The sequence below is a fragment of the Bubalus kerabau genome, chromosome 1 (assembly GCF_029407905.1).
Source record: "Bubalus kerabau isolate K-KA32 ecotype Philippines breed swamp buffalo chromosome 1, PCC_UOA_SB_1v2, whole genome shotgun sequence".
Classification (NCBI taxonomy): domain Eukaryota; kingdom Metazoa; phylum Chordata; class Mammalia; order Artiodactyla; family Bovidae; genus Bubalus; species Bubalus kerabau.
In genome coordinates this window covers 13,165,061-13,179,120 of record NC_073624.1, presented here as the reverse complement: position 1 = coordinate 13,179,120, position 14,060 = coordinate 13,165,061, and the positions used below count along the sequence as shown (strand labels likewise).

At 51.3% G+C, this 14,060-nt stretch overlaps 1 protein-coding gene across 9 annotated transcripts in view; it reads right to left on the bottom strand.

Annotated features, from left to right (window-relative positions):
* Positions 1-1,567: 1,567 nt before the first annotated feature.
* Positions 1,568-14,060, bottom strand: part of TULP3 (TUB like protein 3) — a 30,124-nt gene continuing 17,631 nt past the window's right edge. For 8 of the 9 annotated variants that reach the window (XM_055568560.1, XM_055568569.1, XM_055568609.1 and 5 more), the window contains 9 exons: positions 13,154-13,313; positions 12,258-12,431; positions 9,535-9,668; positions 8,976-9,173; positions 6,510-6,622; positions 6,167-6,281; positions 4,685-4,783; positions 4,054-4,225; positions 1,568-3,534 (listed from right to left, as the gene is read on the bottom strand). In XM_055568560.1, the coding sequence (XP_055424535.1) occupies positions 3,401-3,534; positions 4,054-4,225; positions 4,685-4,783; positions 6,167-6,281; positions 6,510-6,622; positions 8,976-9,173; positions 9,535-9,668; positions 12,258-12,431; positions 13,154-13,313 (1,299 nt within the window). In that variant the 3' untranslated portion in view covers positions 1,568-3,400. The remainder of the gene's footprint in view (positions 3,535-4,053; positions 4,226-4,684; positions 4,784-6,166; positions 6,282-6,509; positions 6,623-8,975; positions 9,174-9,534; positions 9,669-12,257; positions 12,432-13,153; positions 13,314-14,060) is intronic. The other variant, XM_055568631.1, reaches the window with a different exon arrangement.

Sequence of the window (14,060 nt, the reverse complement as noted above, 5' to 3'; positions counted from 1 at the left end):
AGCCGTGAGACTTGGAGAGCACACACTGACTAAGACAGCTAGCTGATAGAGCCGGGGGAAAGGGGCAAACTAGGCCATGTGCCCTTGGCCAAGAAATGTGTGAGGCCAGCCCATGCAGAAGGGAGCTGGAGGCTGAGGGGGGCCAGTTCTCAACATCCATGGGTTTTCTCCAGGAACAGTTGTGGCTAGTGGTTGGGAAGCGGCTTCCTCAGTTGCAGGGTCACGCCCTTCCCCAGGTGTGCTCCCCACAGTTCAGACTCCCCTCTCCAGGTTTCTCCAGCTACAAACAGCGGAACAGCCGACAGCCGCTGTGCACGAAGGAGAGAACCAGAGTACATGACTGAAAACACGCTGTGGGGTCTTGGGTGACTGTGGGTGTGGGCAAGGAGGACTGGGCTCACTCGAGGACAGGAGAGCCTATGTTAGTAACTCTAACCCCTCAATCTACAGGAGAGGCAAATCCCTGGCAGAAGAGCCAGAACCCAGGGACTCTGCCCGATTTGACCATCGTTTTATTTCTGTACCCATGTTTCTATCTTAAGGCAGTGAACTGATGCTCATTAACTTATTTCTCTCACCTACTAACCTTCCTCTCAAAAAGAGCCTTGTGTAGAGGGACGGGATGGGGTGGGAGGTGGGAGGTTCAAGTGAGAGTGGACATATATATACCTATGGCTGATTCATGCTGATGAATATGATGGAAACCAACATGAAATTATCCTTCAATTTAAAATAAATTTTAAAGAGCCTTTTGCAGGCTTATTCAGATGTTTGAAAATCACCTGCTGGTATCTTTCATATCAATGACCACTGATACTATTCTTGGCTATTGAAAAGTGTATAATACTGGGTCACAAATAACCTGTTTGGCCAAAAAAGAGAAATCAAGTGAAAAAGAAAACGCAAGCTGTACACATCAGACTGGCCCCAGCCCTCACCATAATGTGACTCTTCTTCTACGGGACTCATCCTGTGATCCTAAGAGCAGGACGGCCTCGCCAGGACTTGTGAACATACTCCTTTTAACTTGTCTGTAGAAGGAAGCCTTAAATGTGACCACTGAGAACTGAGAGAGTCCCTTCATTCTGTTTTTTTCTGCTGGCAAATCAGGAAGGTGACCCAAGAGGCTGACGGTGAAGGCACCACCCTGTGGGCCCCCTGTCTCAGTTCCATCGTCTTGTCTTTTGGGGCCCCAGTCTCAGTCTCAGCTCCACTATCTGTCCTCTGGGCGCCCCCAGTCTCAGCTCCATCGTCTTGTCCTCTGGGCCCCCTCAGTCTCAGCCCATCATCTGTCCTCTGGGGCCCCTCAGTCTCAGCTCCATCATCTTGTCCTCTGGGGCCCCTGTCTCAGTCCCAGCCCCATCGCCCATCCAGGAAACGCCCAGTGTCGTGCATGTGATGACTCCTCAGACCCCTGCTCTCCTGTGATGGAAACTCACAGTGAGACTCACTTGGCTTCAAAGAACTGACTAGTTCACGGCTGCCTAGCAATGAAACTATCATGACAGATGTGATGGAAAGAGCCATGCGAGGGATGGGGGGGTCTGAAAGAATGGCAACACTCACATTTTTATAGAAATCATTTTTTATTTCTGTAGCATACAAAAAGTATAAATATGTAAAACCGATCACCTGTACACTTGAGCAGGAAGGACAGGAGGCCGGGGTGTGTCTGCGCCAGAGTGGGGGCAAGAGGCAGGTCAGATCAGCCGCCCCCCAGGTCCCTCCCCCCCCGGATACTTCATATCCCCCACTGGAGGCAAGCGAGCAGCCTCAGGACAGGCCAGCGGGGAGAGGGCACCTGAGGACCGAGGCACTTAAGGGACGCAGCCTGAGATGACCGCCGGGTCAGGACAGAGCAGTAGACGTGCAAGTGGGGTGAGCCATGGGTCGGCTCACCCCCAATCTCTTTCCTTCCACTGCTTTCAATGTGGAGCAGGGACAGGAAGCAGGGACAGAAAGGATGTCCATGTAAGGAAACAGAAGGAGCAACAGAGGCTGCCGCCCAATCGCAGGCTGGCAGACAGGCCTGGGAGTGACCGACGCCAATGCGGAGCTCACAGCACTCCTGAGCCTCAGGACACGGGTGCCCGAACAGGCTGTAAACCGGCAGCAGAGCCATGCAATTTGTTGGGAGAGGCTAATAATCTGAACAAAATAGCAGAACGCTTACAATCTGTGAGCAGAAGCGACAGAACGTGACCTGGCTGGGGGAGCCGGGCCTTGGGGCTAACGACACGTGCGCTGAGAAGAGGCCTGAGCGTCCTTGCCCTGGACAGTGACAATGGCAGTTACACGCCCGCACGGCTCCTCCCTCCCACGGGGCAGCAGGCGTGTCTGCAGGCGGCTCCAGGGTAACCCATCCAGGGAGGTGCTCGGGGCTGAGAGTTGTGGAGGCCACGTCAAAGCCTCTCAGTCATGACCAGACCAGGTCAGGTCCCCTCTGAAGTTCACGCTTCCAGCCTAAACCACGATTAAGACAATTTGTAAATTTCTCGTATCCCTGATCACAAATCAGGCCACAGCCACCCTGACTGAGACAGGAGCCAGTCAGCCAGCCTTGAGGGAAGAGGGGACCGTGATCAGGTGACTCCTGAACCCCCGAGTGGAGCGGCTGGCTCTGGGGAATGGGCGCCATACTCCCCCCACCCCACCCCTGCTGCTGCTGCTACTAAGTTGCTTCAATCTCGCCGGACTCGGTGCGACCCCTGCCCCCTGACAAAAGACAGCAGGGAGCGAGCACTCCTCCTGGGGCCCCTCCCCCATGGGTGAGGCAGGTGTTAGGTGGACTTGGAATAACCACTGATGGTAAATGATACTCTGCAAACCGCTGTGGGCAGGACACGGGAAAGGCTACGTCGCAGCGGACAAGGCTAGCAGACAAGGCCTCAGCTGTGACCTGCACTCCTGGAGGGAGTCGTCCCCCCAGGTGCTCTCGTGACCACAAGCCCATTATGGAAGACCGTCAGGCCCAGGGTGGTACAGAGACCCTGGAACCTGGGGACGGTCACATCTCCATGGATGAACCGGCCATTTTCAGAAAAAGTCTGCAGACCTGGAGACTGAAGGTCACTGAGGTAACTATCCCACTCTGAGAAGATCTGCAGGAAAGGGGAGTCAAGCTGATTCTGGCTGCAAATTTCCAAGAACAAGACTCTTGACGGCTGGGCGATAACATCAGATCACTTCTGTACTCTGCAAAACCTCTCACCCGAGTTGAGCCGTGATCCCTGACCAGGGCTGTGTGACCAGGGAGTAGGGGTGTGCAAACATATATGTGCGTGCACACGTATGTGAATCCACACACATCTACACACACACTTCCAGGGACCGCTCCACAGGGGCAGCCTGTCACTTTGGGTGTCCTGGGGCGAGAGTGCCCTGCTCCGGCCGCTCGGCCTCACTCGCAGGCCAGCTTGCTGTCGAAGCTGGAGAGCCCGATGGCAAAGGCCTGGAGCGCGCAGAGCGGGTAGTTGTAGTCCAGCGTGAACACGTCGTCGGCCACGCGTCCAAACTGCATGACTATGTAGTCAGCTGGAAGCAGAGGGCAGGCACATCAGCGGGGGAGGCACTTCTACCCGGAAGGGCCCACTTTAGATACGGAGACAAACCTTCCACACAGGTCAGTGATCCCAGCCTCTTTAAAATGGGAATCCCTCAGGACGATGGAAAGAGGCATGACCAAGAGTGCCCGCTCCCCGCCACCCCAGGCTCTACTATGATCCACTCCAGGGAAGGAGCTGCCCAGGGCAGAGCCAGAGGAGGGGACGGTGAAGAGGAGCCCGCCGGGCACAGCACAAGCTCCGTGGGCCCAACTGGACTCGCCCAGAACCTTCACTGAGGAAGGAAGGGTCTGTGCCCCTGCCTCACACTGCCTCCCCCGGACGTCTGTCTCACTTCTGCCCTCCACATAGTGACTCACAATGCAGCTCTGTCTTTCCAAAGGAACCATTTCTTTCTTAAACCACTTTTTCCTGAGTGTAACTTCCTACCAAACAAGGGAAATGCTCATTTCCGAATCTCGCCAGAATACCCTTCTCCCTGGGGGCTTACGGTCGCTGTCGTGGACGATCTGGAAGTTCTTCACAGACGCCTGAGTGACCCGGCCATGGAAGTTCAGGACGTAGGACTGGGTGTCATCGTTCCAGACCGGGGACTTGTTGTGCAGCTCGATCAAGTTCTCCATGGCTTTGTTCTGCCATTTTGAAAGCAAGCTCTCATGGTCCTGCAGGAAAGGGGTCTGTGCTGAGAGCCAGGGGAGACCACCCCTCCTCTACCCTGTGCAGGGGCGGGCAGAGGAGGGGCCTACTTTCTCCATTTCAGAAAACAGAACAGAAAGTCAAAGATTAAGCCAGGTTTTCTGGATCCTTAGAGAATCACTAGCAGTTCTCTTTGCAGAGTAAGTGGCCGCAATCAACTGCGTGAGTGAGTGCAGGTGCCCGGAGTCTGGAGCGACGGCTCTCTGGAGAGGGGCCGGTCGCCACACCGGGCTCTGGTGGGAACAGGAGTCTCTCCTACTGACTTTGTCTGCATCACGGTCTTATGTTTAGGGTCCTCTGCTGATTAAATATGTATACCTACAGCTGATTCATGCTGATATATGGCAGAAACCAACACAATATTGTAAAGCGATTATCCTTCAATTAAAAATAAAGACATTAAAAACAAATACGCTCTTACTTACATTTCGTGGCTGAAAAGGAATCCGTTCATGATTCATATTCATCCCAGGGATGATCACAGACATTTTCCTCGGGCCTTTAAATCCAAGTACATTTGTCTCCTAGAAGACAGGGAAATAAGCAGGAACTTGAAACAGAAAAGAAAAAGCGATGCCATTCTTAACACAAGGCTGCTGGGCACGCGCAACGTCCACAATGTGGAGAGCACTAAAACCACTCAATTACTTCATTGTAGGTAAACGAAGAGAGATGGGGAGTCAAGACCAGGAAAATACTACTGTTTCCTCTTTCTAACCTACTTTGAACATTTGAATTTAAAGCAGATTCTATTATCTAGAAACCTTACTCTTCCTCTTTAGCCTGAAGTGAAATTTAAGACAATTTTGAGCAAACTCCCCAGTTTTATCATCATCAATAAATATCTATTTTCCAACTAAGGACATGGCACTATATGATACACAGGGAGAATTACAGTTTAACTAAGGCCTGTACTTGGAAGTAAAAAATTAAAATGCCTGTCAAGCAAGGCAGATTATACATGAATAAGTACATTAAATATGTGGATGTGTGTATATTTACATATATATATACATGCATATTAAAGTCATGCATAGTTAAAATATTTCATTGATTCTGAAGCTAAGAGAAAACATGCCATGGCTTATAAAGGGTTAAATCAAATGATTCTCAGTCACACAGATAAAAATCTCATGGGAATCAAATGATGAGATTAATTCCAACTGAACAAAAGCTGAGACTCTAGGATCAAAGCAACAACTGAGTCGGGTTAATTTCTTCTCGCTTCTCTGACTCTGCATGCCCTCTACACGGTGGGTCCGGGTTTGTGTAGAAACAGCAGTGAGCGGGAGTTTACAAAGTGGTCAGAGAAGGATGAGAAGCATGATGAGGGTCGCTCACAGGGTGCGAGAGGAATCGAGGGGAGCTGAGGGCAGCGTCAAGCACGTCCCTTGTGGGGAGAGGCCCCTCTGCAGACCCTGGTGGGCAGGCAGGTTTGGGGTGGGGGGAGGGGGCAGGCAGAGACAACAGGAGGGCTGCTGCAGCTAGAGGGGCAGGGAGCGTGCTGCCAGGGGAGCCAGAGGGTGAGGTGGAAGGTCCAGGCTGGACTCTAGACTCGGTGGGGAGCAGCCTGAAAGGCTATGGAGCAGAAGGACGTCGTCTGCTGGAGCAGGGCCGCTTGGCAGCAGCAATACACAGCAAACCAGCTTGGAGAAGACGGAAGCAGGGACCGGCTTCCCAGTCACTGTCACCTCTAGCCCGTGTGTCAGCGGTAACGCGGTAAGCGCTCACACCACCACGGCACAGGGAAGGACAAGGGCAGAGGACACAGGCCTGCCGGAACAGCAAACACACTAAACCTGGCAGATCACAAGTGAACCTGAGCGAACAGGGAAACAAGCGTGGGGGGGAGGGGTGGCGGCCTGTAAGCTCGGGGCCGGTCAGGAGGCTGGGAAGATGGAACTCACGTAGCACACGGCGGCCAGCTCCTGCCGCATGTAGGCCTTCTCCACCAGGCCCTGGGCCTTGGCCGGGCTCACGCCATGGTCGTACACGGTGAACTTAGTCCCCATGAGGTTGGACCTAAAATCAATAGAGAAAGTCACCACAGAGCTCTGTAATTTTCTCTCATTTTCAGTCACTCTCTCAAAGATCCATCCTTAAATCATGGAGAAGCCTTGGGCTTTCTATTAACTTATTTGTCTTTAGATGACATCAAGCCAGCTCACTGTAAAACCAGCATGGACTTGCTTTGAGACTACAGGAATCAAGTTCTCACAAGAAGAGGACGTGACATGAGGCTGCCCCCACCTGAGCTTGCCAATGTAGCTCTTCCCTTCTCGGGACAGGTCTGTGGGGTCCGTGGAGATGAGGTAGTTGGATGTCTTGCTCTTTTTCCGCTTCCTACCTGCAAGAAGAAATATCTAGAAAAGGAAAAAGCATTTCAGTAAAAAATGCACTCAAGAGCTGCCGTGTGTGTTCTACACATTCAGTGAGCAAATATCCAGCAGCTGCCTGTCCTATACCAAATAGTCCACCTCTGGGTCTTTTCTATTCTTAAACAGGTTTAATTCACTTTAACTTTTCTTGTAGAAAAGCCACGTGGTGGCCACAGCTGGAGTCCTCTGCATTGAGACTCCAGTGTGGGTCGTTACAGGATGCTCAGCGCATTCTCAGAGACGCTCTCCCTTCAGAGCCCAGGGTGAGGCGGCCCAAGTCTTGACGACGGCACCAGTGATGATTTCAGCGCAGCGCCCGGGGCGGCATGCAGCCCAGCCACAGCGCAGCGCTGTTCACGCTGGCCGGCTGGCAGCTTCCAGGCACAGGAGCAGAGGCTATGCTAGGGTCCCGGGGCTGGGGTGAGAGGCGCCAGCCAGGAGCCGAGGGGCCAGTCAGCCTGCAGGATGGTGTGGGGCCTGCTGATCCCGCTTCCAGCAGCCTCACCACACAAGGACTGTGGAGAACCTGGCCAGAACCACGGCCTCACGTATGGCAGCAGCGACCTCCCTGAGGCCCCGAACACCCAGACCAGCCTCTGTGCACTGGAACCCCAGTGGCGATGACACCTGGCCCCTGATCTGCAGGCTGGCACGTGTTAAACTCACGCGTCATGTTCAAAACCTAGTCCTGGAAGGATACTCCCAGGCAGAAGTCAATCATCTCAGGTTCCCAGATGGACAGGCACAAGACGGGTCTCCTGCAGAGCCTGGATGAGGCACCCAGCTGAGTGAGGGGTACCCACTCCCTGTCCCGACCTTGCCGCCGTGTGCTCTGTGGCCTTGGGCCCCCAGGTGCCACCATGGAAGCCCCTGCGGCCTCCTATCCCAGGGCCCCTGGGGCCTCCAGCCCTTTCGCAGGACCGGCACACCTGCCGTTGGGGGTTTTCTCAGAGGAGACCAATCTCTAGGTCTTACCACTTTTTCTAATCCTCACTATGCCCCTTAGAATTCACCACCAGGGTCTCCCAACTACCTAATTTTTCTAAACTCACTAGCCTCATTCTCACATCATTATTTGTAACTTCCTCCCTAAAGCCTCCACTGACATTTTATCTATCTATTTGCCTGCACCAGGTCTTAGTTGCGTCATGTGGGATCTAGTTCCCCGACCAAGGACCAAAGCCAGGCCCCCAGCATTAGGAGAGCGGGATCTTAGCCACTGGGCCTCCAGGGAAGTCCCACTCCACTGACATTTTAAACAAGCTTTGTGCAGTTTCACGAGAAGACTGCCTCCACCCTGGAGAGGCAGGACCTCGGACACTGGGCCCCCCGCTCCCCACCGCACTGCCTTCCTGCCGCACTGTGTGTGTGGCTGTTCTGAGCTCCTGGGGCTTCAGGGACGCGGGTACAATGGTGTGAGCGTCCTTCCCAAACCCTGCTGGACCTGGAGAGTAACAGGGAGGCGGGCGAGGGCAGTACCCGGGGCGGGGGGCACTACGGAGTCAAACAGGTTCAGACTGGCTCTGGCACTCGTTGGTGATGTGGGCGCTCCCCGAGCCCGTCGCCTCACCCGCACAGGGGGACAAGGACTCCTGTCTCACAGCCTGTCCTGTGGGTTCCAGGCGATGACACACACAAGCGGAGCGCACGCCTGGTGCGCAGTCCACACGCAGTGATCGGTGGATGTCAACAGCACTGACACCTACTACCACCAGCTTATTTCTAGAACCGTCAAGTCATCCACGTAGACCTGGTATTAACACAAAACAGGCTGGTCACTAGCAAAACCTACTACCACCAGCTTATTTCTAGAACCATCAAGTCATCCACGTAGACCTGGTATTAACACAAAACAGGCTGGTCACTAGCAAATACTAACTGCCTCAAATTTAAGGGTAAATCAGAATTTCTAGGATGAAAAACAAGACATTTCACTGACATGTTTTTGTTTTTCCAATTCCTCCTATTCCCTAAAATGTACTTTTTTCCACACTGATGTTCTACCATGTAATAAAAATAAAAGTCTAAGAGCACGCTGGAAACCCCTGCACCCCAAAAGAGGGATGGAGGTAAAAACAACTACATTTAAATATTCTCCTCCATTTTATGACTCCTGGATAAAACTCTCTTTTTTCTGGGGCGGAAGTGGATTCTGACTATTAAACTAGGACCTCTGTGAAGACAGTGAGAACACGGCCCTGGACACTTGGAGGTACACCCTCGTTCCTGCTGACTAGGTGTAAAGCTGGTGCCCTACCGCCCCTGTTCTTAAGACCACCACCGCCCCCGCCCCGACAGTACACGTCCCTCCATCTCAAGACAAGAGCCACTCGCCTACCTTGCGATTCTCATCCTTTTCCAAGTGCATGTAGTAGGTGGGGAAGAGCCCCCGGTCCATCCCTTTCTTGTCCCGGGTTATCCGGCACTTCACTGTGACACCTCGTGGGGCAGGACTGTACGCAAAGCCTTCCAAGTCCTCTATTTCTCCCAGCTGAATGTCAGAGTGCGGGGCTGCGGTCCCGGAGGCCCCTGTGCCCTGAAAGAGCAGCCACAGCTGGGTCAGGAAACCTCATGTTCTCTTTGAGAAACACTTAAAGGACAAATTAACTTACTGATTTACCCATATGTCTTCCGTCTTCTGACAAAATAAGGAAAAACTCTGAGAAGTTAAGTAAGTATATGACCCCTGGGAGTAATGAAGGAGGGAAGTATGAAAATGGGATACAGCTTTACAAAAGTTGGCTGAAGACGCAGGAAATACGAGGTCGTGGGCTCTAAATATAATTCCAGCTTAAATCCTGGAAGCAGCCCTCATGCAGTGATGGCACTTAAACAGGAAGACGTGTCCAGGAAGCAGTGAAATCAGCCCCAGAGGAAGAAGGGTCGGGAGTACACACCGGGGCTGGCTTCTGGCTGGATGCAGAACCGGGCCTCTCTGCCTCTGAACACGGCGACTGAGACCTTAGTTGGCTCCCTTCTCCTTCCTCCCCATCAGTCTCCTCCTCGTCAAAGTTCAAACTCCCTGAGATCCCTGGCAGAAAGGGAGAAACTGTTTTTAAAAAAGGCCAGAAAATCTTTGAGCCAAATATAACTTTAACTCCCTTGCTTAAAACATTCCAGCTGTTCTGACTTAACACACGGCTCTTTTATGCACATTCTGACAACTCTTTCTTCATATTCTCACCTACTCCACCCCTCGTTTTCCCTGCCCACTGCTGCCACCCTAATTTGAGCCTCTTTAAAACATTCTATGAGAGAAAATATCTGCAAATCATACATCTGATAAGGATTAATATCCAGAATATTTAACTCAACACAACAAAACAAACCCAATTCAAAAATGGGTCAAGGACTTGAATAGACATTTCTCCGAAGAAGCTACATAAGTGGCCAATAAGCATGAGAAGATTCTCAATATCACTAGTCATTAGGGAAATGCAAATTAAAATCACAATGAGATACCACTTGACAAGCACTGGGATGACTACTATATAAAAAAAATACCAGGCTTCCCTGGTGGCTTAGTGGTCAAGAATTCGCCTGCCAATGCAGGAGACACGGGTTCTATCCCTGATCCAGGAAGATCCCACATGCCGTAGGGCAGCTAAACCCGTGCGCCACAACTACTGAGCCCGTAGCCTACAGCCCGGGAGCTGCAACCACTGAAGCCCACACACCCAGAGCCTGTGCCCCCCAACAAGAGAAGTCACTGCAATGAGAAGCCCCCAAACCACAACGAGAGAACAGCCCCTACTGCTGCAACCAGAGAAAAGCCTGGCAACAACAAAGACCCAAGGGAGCCAAAAACAAATAAGTAAAATAATAAATTAAAAAAAACAACCAAAACCCCAAACAGAAAATAAGTGTTGGTGAGGATGTGGAGAAACTAGAAGCCTCGTGCACTGCTGGTGGTGATGCAAAAGCATGCAGCCACGGCAGAAAACAGTCGAGTTGCTTCCTAAAACAGACAAAGAGAACTGCCCTAGAATCCAAACCCAACAATTCCACCTCTGGGTATATTCCCAGAAGGAGAGGAAGCAGAGACACAGACAGACACTTGAACAACCGATGTGCAGAGCAGTGTTCTTCACAATTTTCAGATGGTAGAAACAACCCAAATATCCACCAACTGATGAATACACAAACCATGGCACATACGCAAATGGAATGCTATTCAGCCTTAAAAAGGAATGAAATCCTGACACATGCTACAACATGAATGAATCTCGAAGACATTATGCAAAGCGAAAATAAGTCAGATACAAAAGGCGAAAACCCCTGTGATTCTATGTATGTGAGCTGTGAGGGGAGAGGAGGAGCTGGGCAGGCAGAGTTCACCGGGGACAGAGGCTCAGTTTGTGAAGGTGACAAAGGCCTGGAGATGACAGTGGGGAGGCCCGGGAGGAGCAGTTCTGCCCAAGACAAAGAAGCAGAGCTACGCTTGAAACCCAACCCTCTTCCTCTTTGGTCTCCGGGGTGAGGCTGCCCCTCACACAATAGCTGGCACGGCCCGCAAATCGTAACTGACGAGGAGGCTGAGCAACAGGCAGCCCTACCCATCTCGGGGGAGGGGCCCCAGGAGCTCCTTTCACACAGTTCACAAATAAATGGTATCAAGTTTTTCTCAAGGACACCCAAGGATAAGGCTAAGGCCAGGAAAACATACATCCAGATGAAAATGCATGCGTAACTATTTGCAGCAGTGCTATTCCTAACAGCCAGAGTGGAACCAGCCCTACTGTCCATCAGCTGATGACAGAAGAACAAAAGATGGCTTATCTGTCCAATGGAACGTCACTCAACTACAGACAGGAATGAAGCCCTGACAGGCCAGAACATGGATGAACTCTGAAAAACTGATGCTAAGTGACAGCCAGGCACAGAGGACCACACAGCGTGTGACTGCTGACATGACATCCCAGAATCAGCAGGTCCACAGAGAGAAGGGGGACTGGCGGTGCCTACGGACAGGGCGCTGAGAATGCGGGACGTGAAGGGGGACAGCTAACAGGCACGAAGTCCTGTGGGGCCAGACAACGCTCTAAACGGGGAGCGCGGACGGCGGCAGGTTTCTGAGAGACACACTAAAGGGCCACTCGACTGCCGGCTTTAAGCAGGGAACTGTGTGTTACGTGAATTATCTCTCAATAAAACGACCATTTACAAGATGTGTTGGTTTGTGATGGACATTAGTTTCTTTTTTCTTCCCTAAAATGTTAACTTTTGGGGGCGGGTAGCAAAAAGGCATAAAACTCTTGGGACCTCACTCTCATGTGGGTATCTTCACTCCTACTACGCTTTCTTCTTTTTTATAGAAGTACCGTTGACTCACAACGTTAGTACCAGGTTTTCAAATGCCATTGTTATACTAAAAACTCAGTTTATGTAAACATGTACCTTAAGACAGAGATCAAGGATTTCTCCCAAACTTGTAAGACAAGCAAACGAACCTCCACTTGAGGAACATTATCTTCCAAACTGACGCTTCCTGAATCTTGGTCTAGGGAGCACCTGTCCCCTCCACTTCATTCTTCACAGCACAGAGTAACTCTTGTCCAGCCCACACCTGACGTCACCCCAGCTCAACCAGCTCACGGCCTCAAAGCCGGGACCCCCTCACCGTGCTTTCGGAGAACCTCCTGCAGATCCGGCTTGGAGGCGGGGTCCCGTGCACTCTCCCCGTCTGCGCTCCCTTCAGTGTCCTCTGTGGCAGCAGAGCCTACCGTGAGAACGTGAAGTCTGGTGTCCACATCCTGAGCATCCGGCTTCAGGAAGGCAGCAGGACCATCAATGCCTAGGAGCCCAACGAAAAGAAAACAGAAGCCGGTATCATCCTCTCTGTGGCCAGGTGGTTCTGGTGTGTGTGATCCGAATGAACACCCACCAAACTGGTCCACTTCTCCAGCCTTAACCTCCACGAGGACATCTGTTAACAGAGGAAGCCACTCCATTATCTGTGTTCATTTTACCAAGCTGCCCTGACTAGAGGCTGAAGTATGAATGAAACGCGCCTGATGCTGTGCTTCAGACACTTAAGAAAGAGACGGAAAGCAAAGCAGGTCCTCCGGACTCCAGACCTGGTCCAGGCAGGTGGCTAGGGGCTGGCTTTGGCCGTGTTTAACCCTGCTCTTTCTCCTCCCTGCTGCTGTCGCTGCTGTCCCCCGAGTCCGGCTACAGGAGGAATGGTTGCCTCTATCTGCTCCTGGCTTTACGGTTCACTCTGCCGGGAGACAACAACCAAGCCTGCAAGCTCCTCAAATGGGCTGTTCTGGGGGCTTCCCTGGTGGTCCAGTGGTTAAGACTCATCACTTCAACAGGGAACTAAGATCCCACACTCATTCATTTTGCAGATAAAACAACTGTTCCAGGATGGCTGTGAACTTTCAGGTATCCTCCGCTGATTGGACCACTGCGTTTATCCCAACTCAGAAGCCTAATCATGATTATAAAGATTGTGAAGGGACTGGTAACGATGCTAACAACGGCAGCAGGAGGGGGCGCTGCCTGAGTACACACCCTGCAAGATGACTCCGCCGTGCGGGGCCTGCGGCTCCACCAGCAGAGCGTGCTCCTCGCGGCCCCTCAGCCTGGCCCTCCGCGGCCGGGCCTCCAGGTTCGGCTGCACCATGAGCGGCTCCAGGCGCTTCTTCCTCTGCTTCTTCTCCAGCAGCGCTCTCTGGGGAGGATTGAGAGGGGACAGCCAGGGGATCGACCACCAGGTCTGGCTACTTCAACATATACACTCTTTCACAGATCCTTACAGAGCCTCTGGTAAATTACATTTTCCCACTTAAGAAGTGGGAAAAACTAAGGCACAGAGAGGGGTAAGGATCCATTCACTTCATTTAATAAATACTTACTAAACACCTATGAAAAGCCATGTAAAGTGATACAAATGCATTTTTAGCCAAGCTAAGACCATAATCCAAGTATATGAAAAATATATAGTAATTAACATATTATTATCAAATCACAATCACAAGTTTATATAAACACATATGAGTGGGAGAAAAGATGAAGGAACACGGTAACAGTGATTTGTCTAGCAAGTAGAATATGCATGATTATTTTTCCTTTTCCTTCTTTTCTAAATTTTCCTACTTTTTTAACTGGAAGAAAAAAAGAAAACTTATTATCCTTTAGGTGTGAAGAAAAGGGGACCATCCAACACTGTTGGTGGAAATGTAAACTCTTACAGCTGCTACGGAGAACAGTATGTAAGGTCCTTAGAAAACTAAAAACAGGACTATCATGATCCAGCAATCCCACTCCAGGGCATACATCCAAAGAGTATATGCCCTTGAAAGGACACAGGTACCCCAATGTTCACTGCAGCATTCTTTACAATAGCTAAGTCATGGAAGCAACCTAAATGTCCACTGACAGAGGAATAAAGAAGATGTGCTACATATATATATAATGG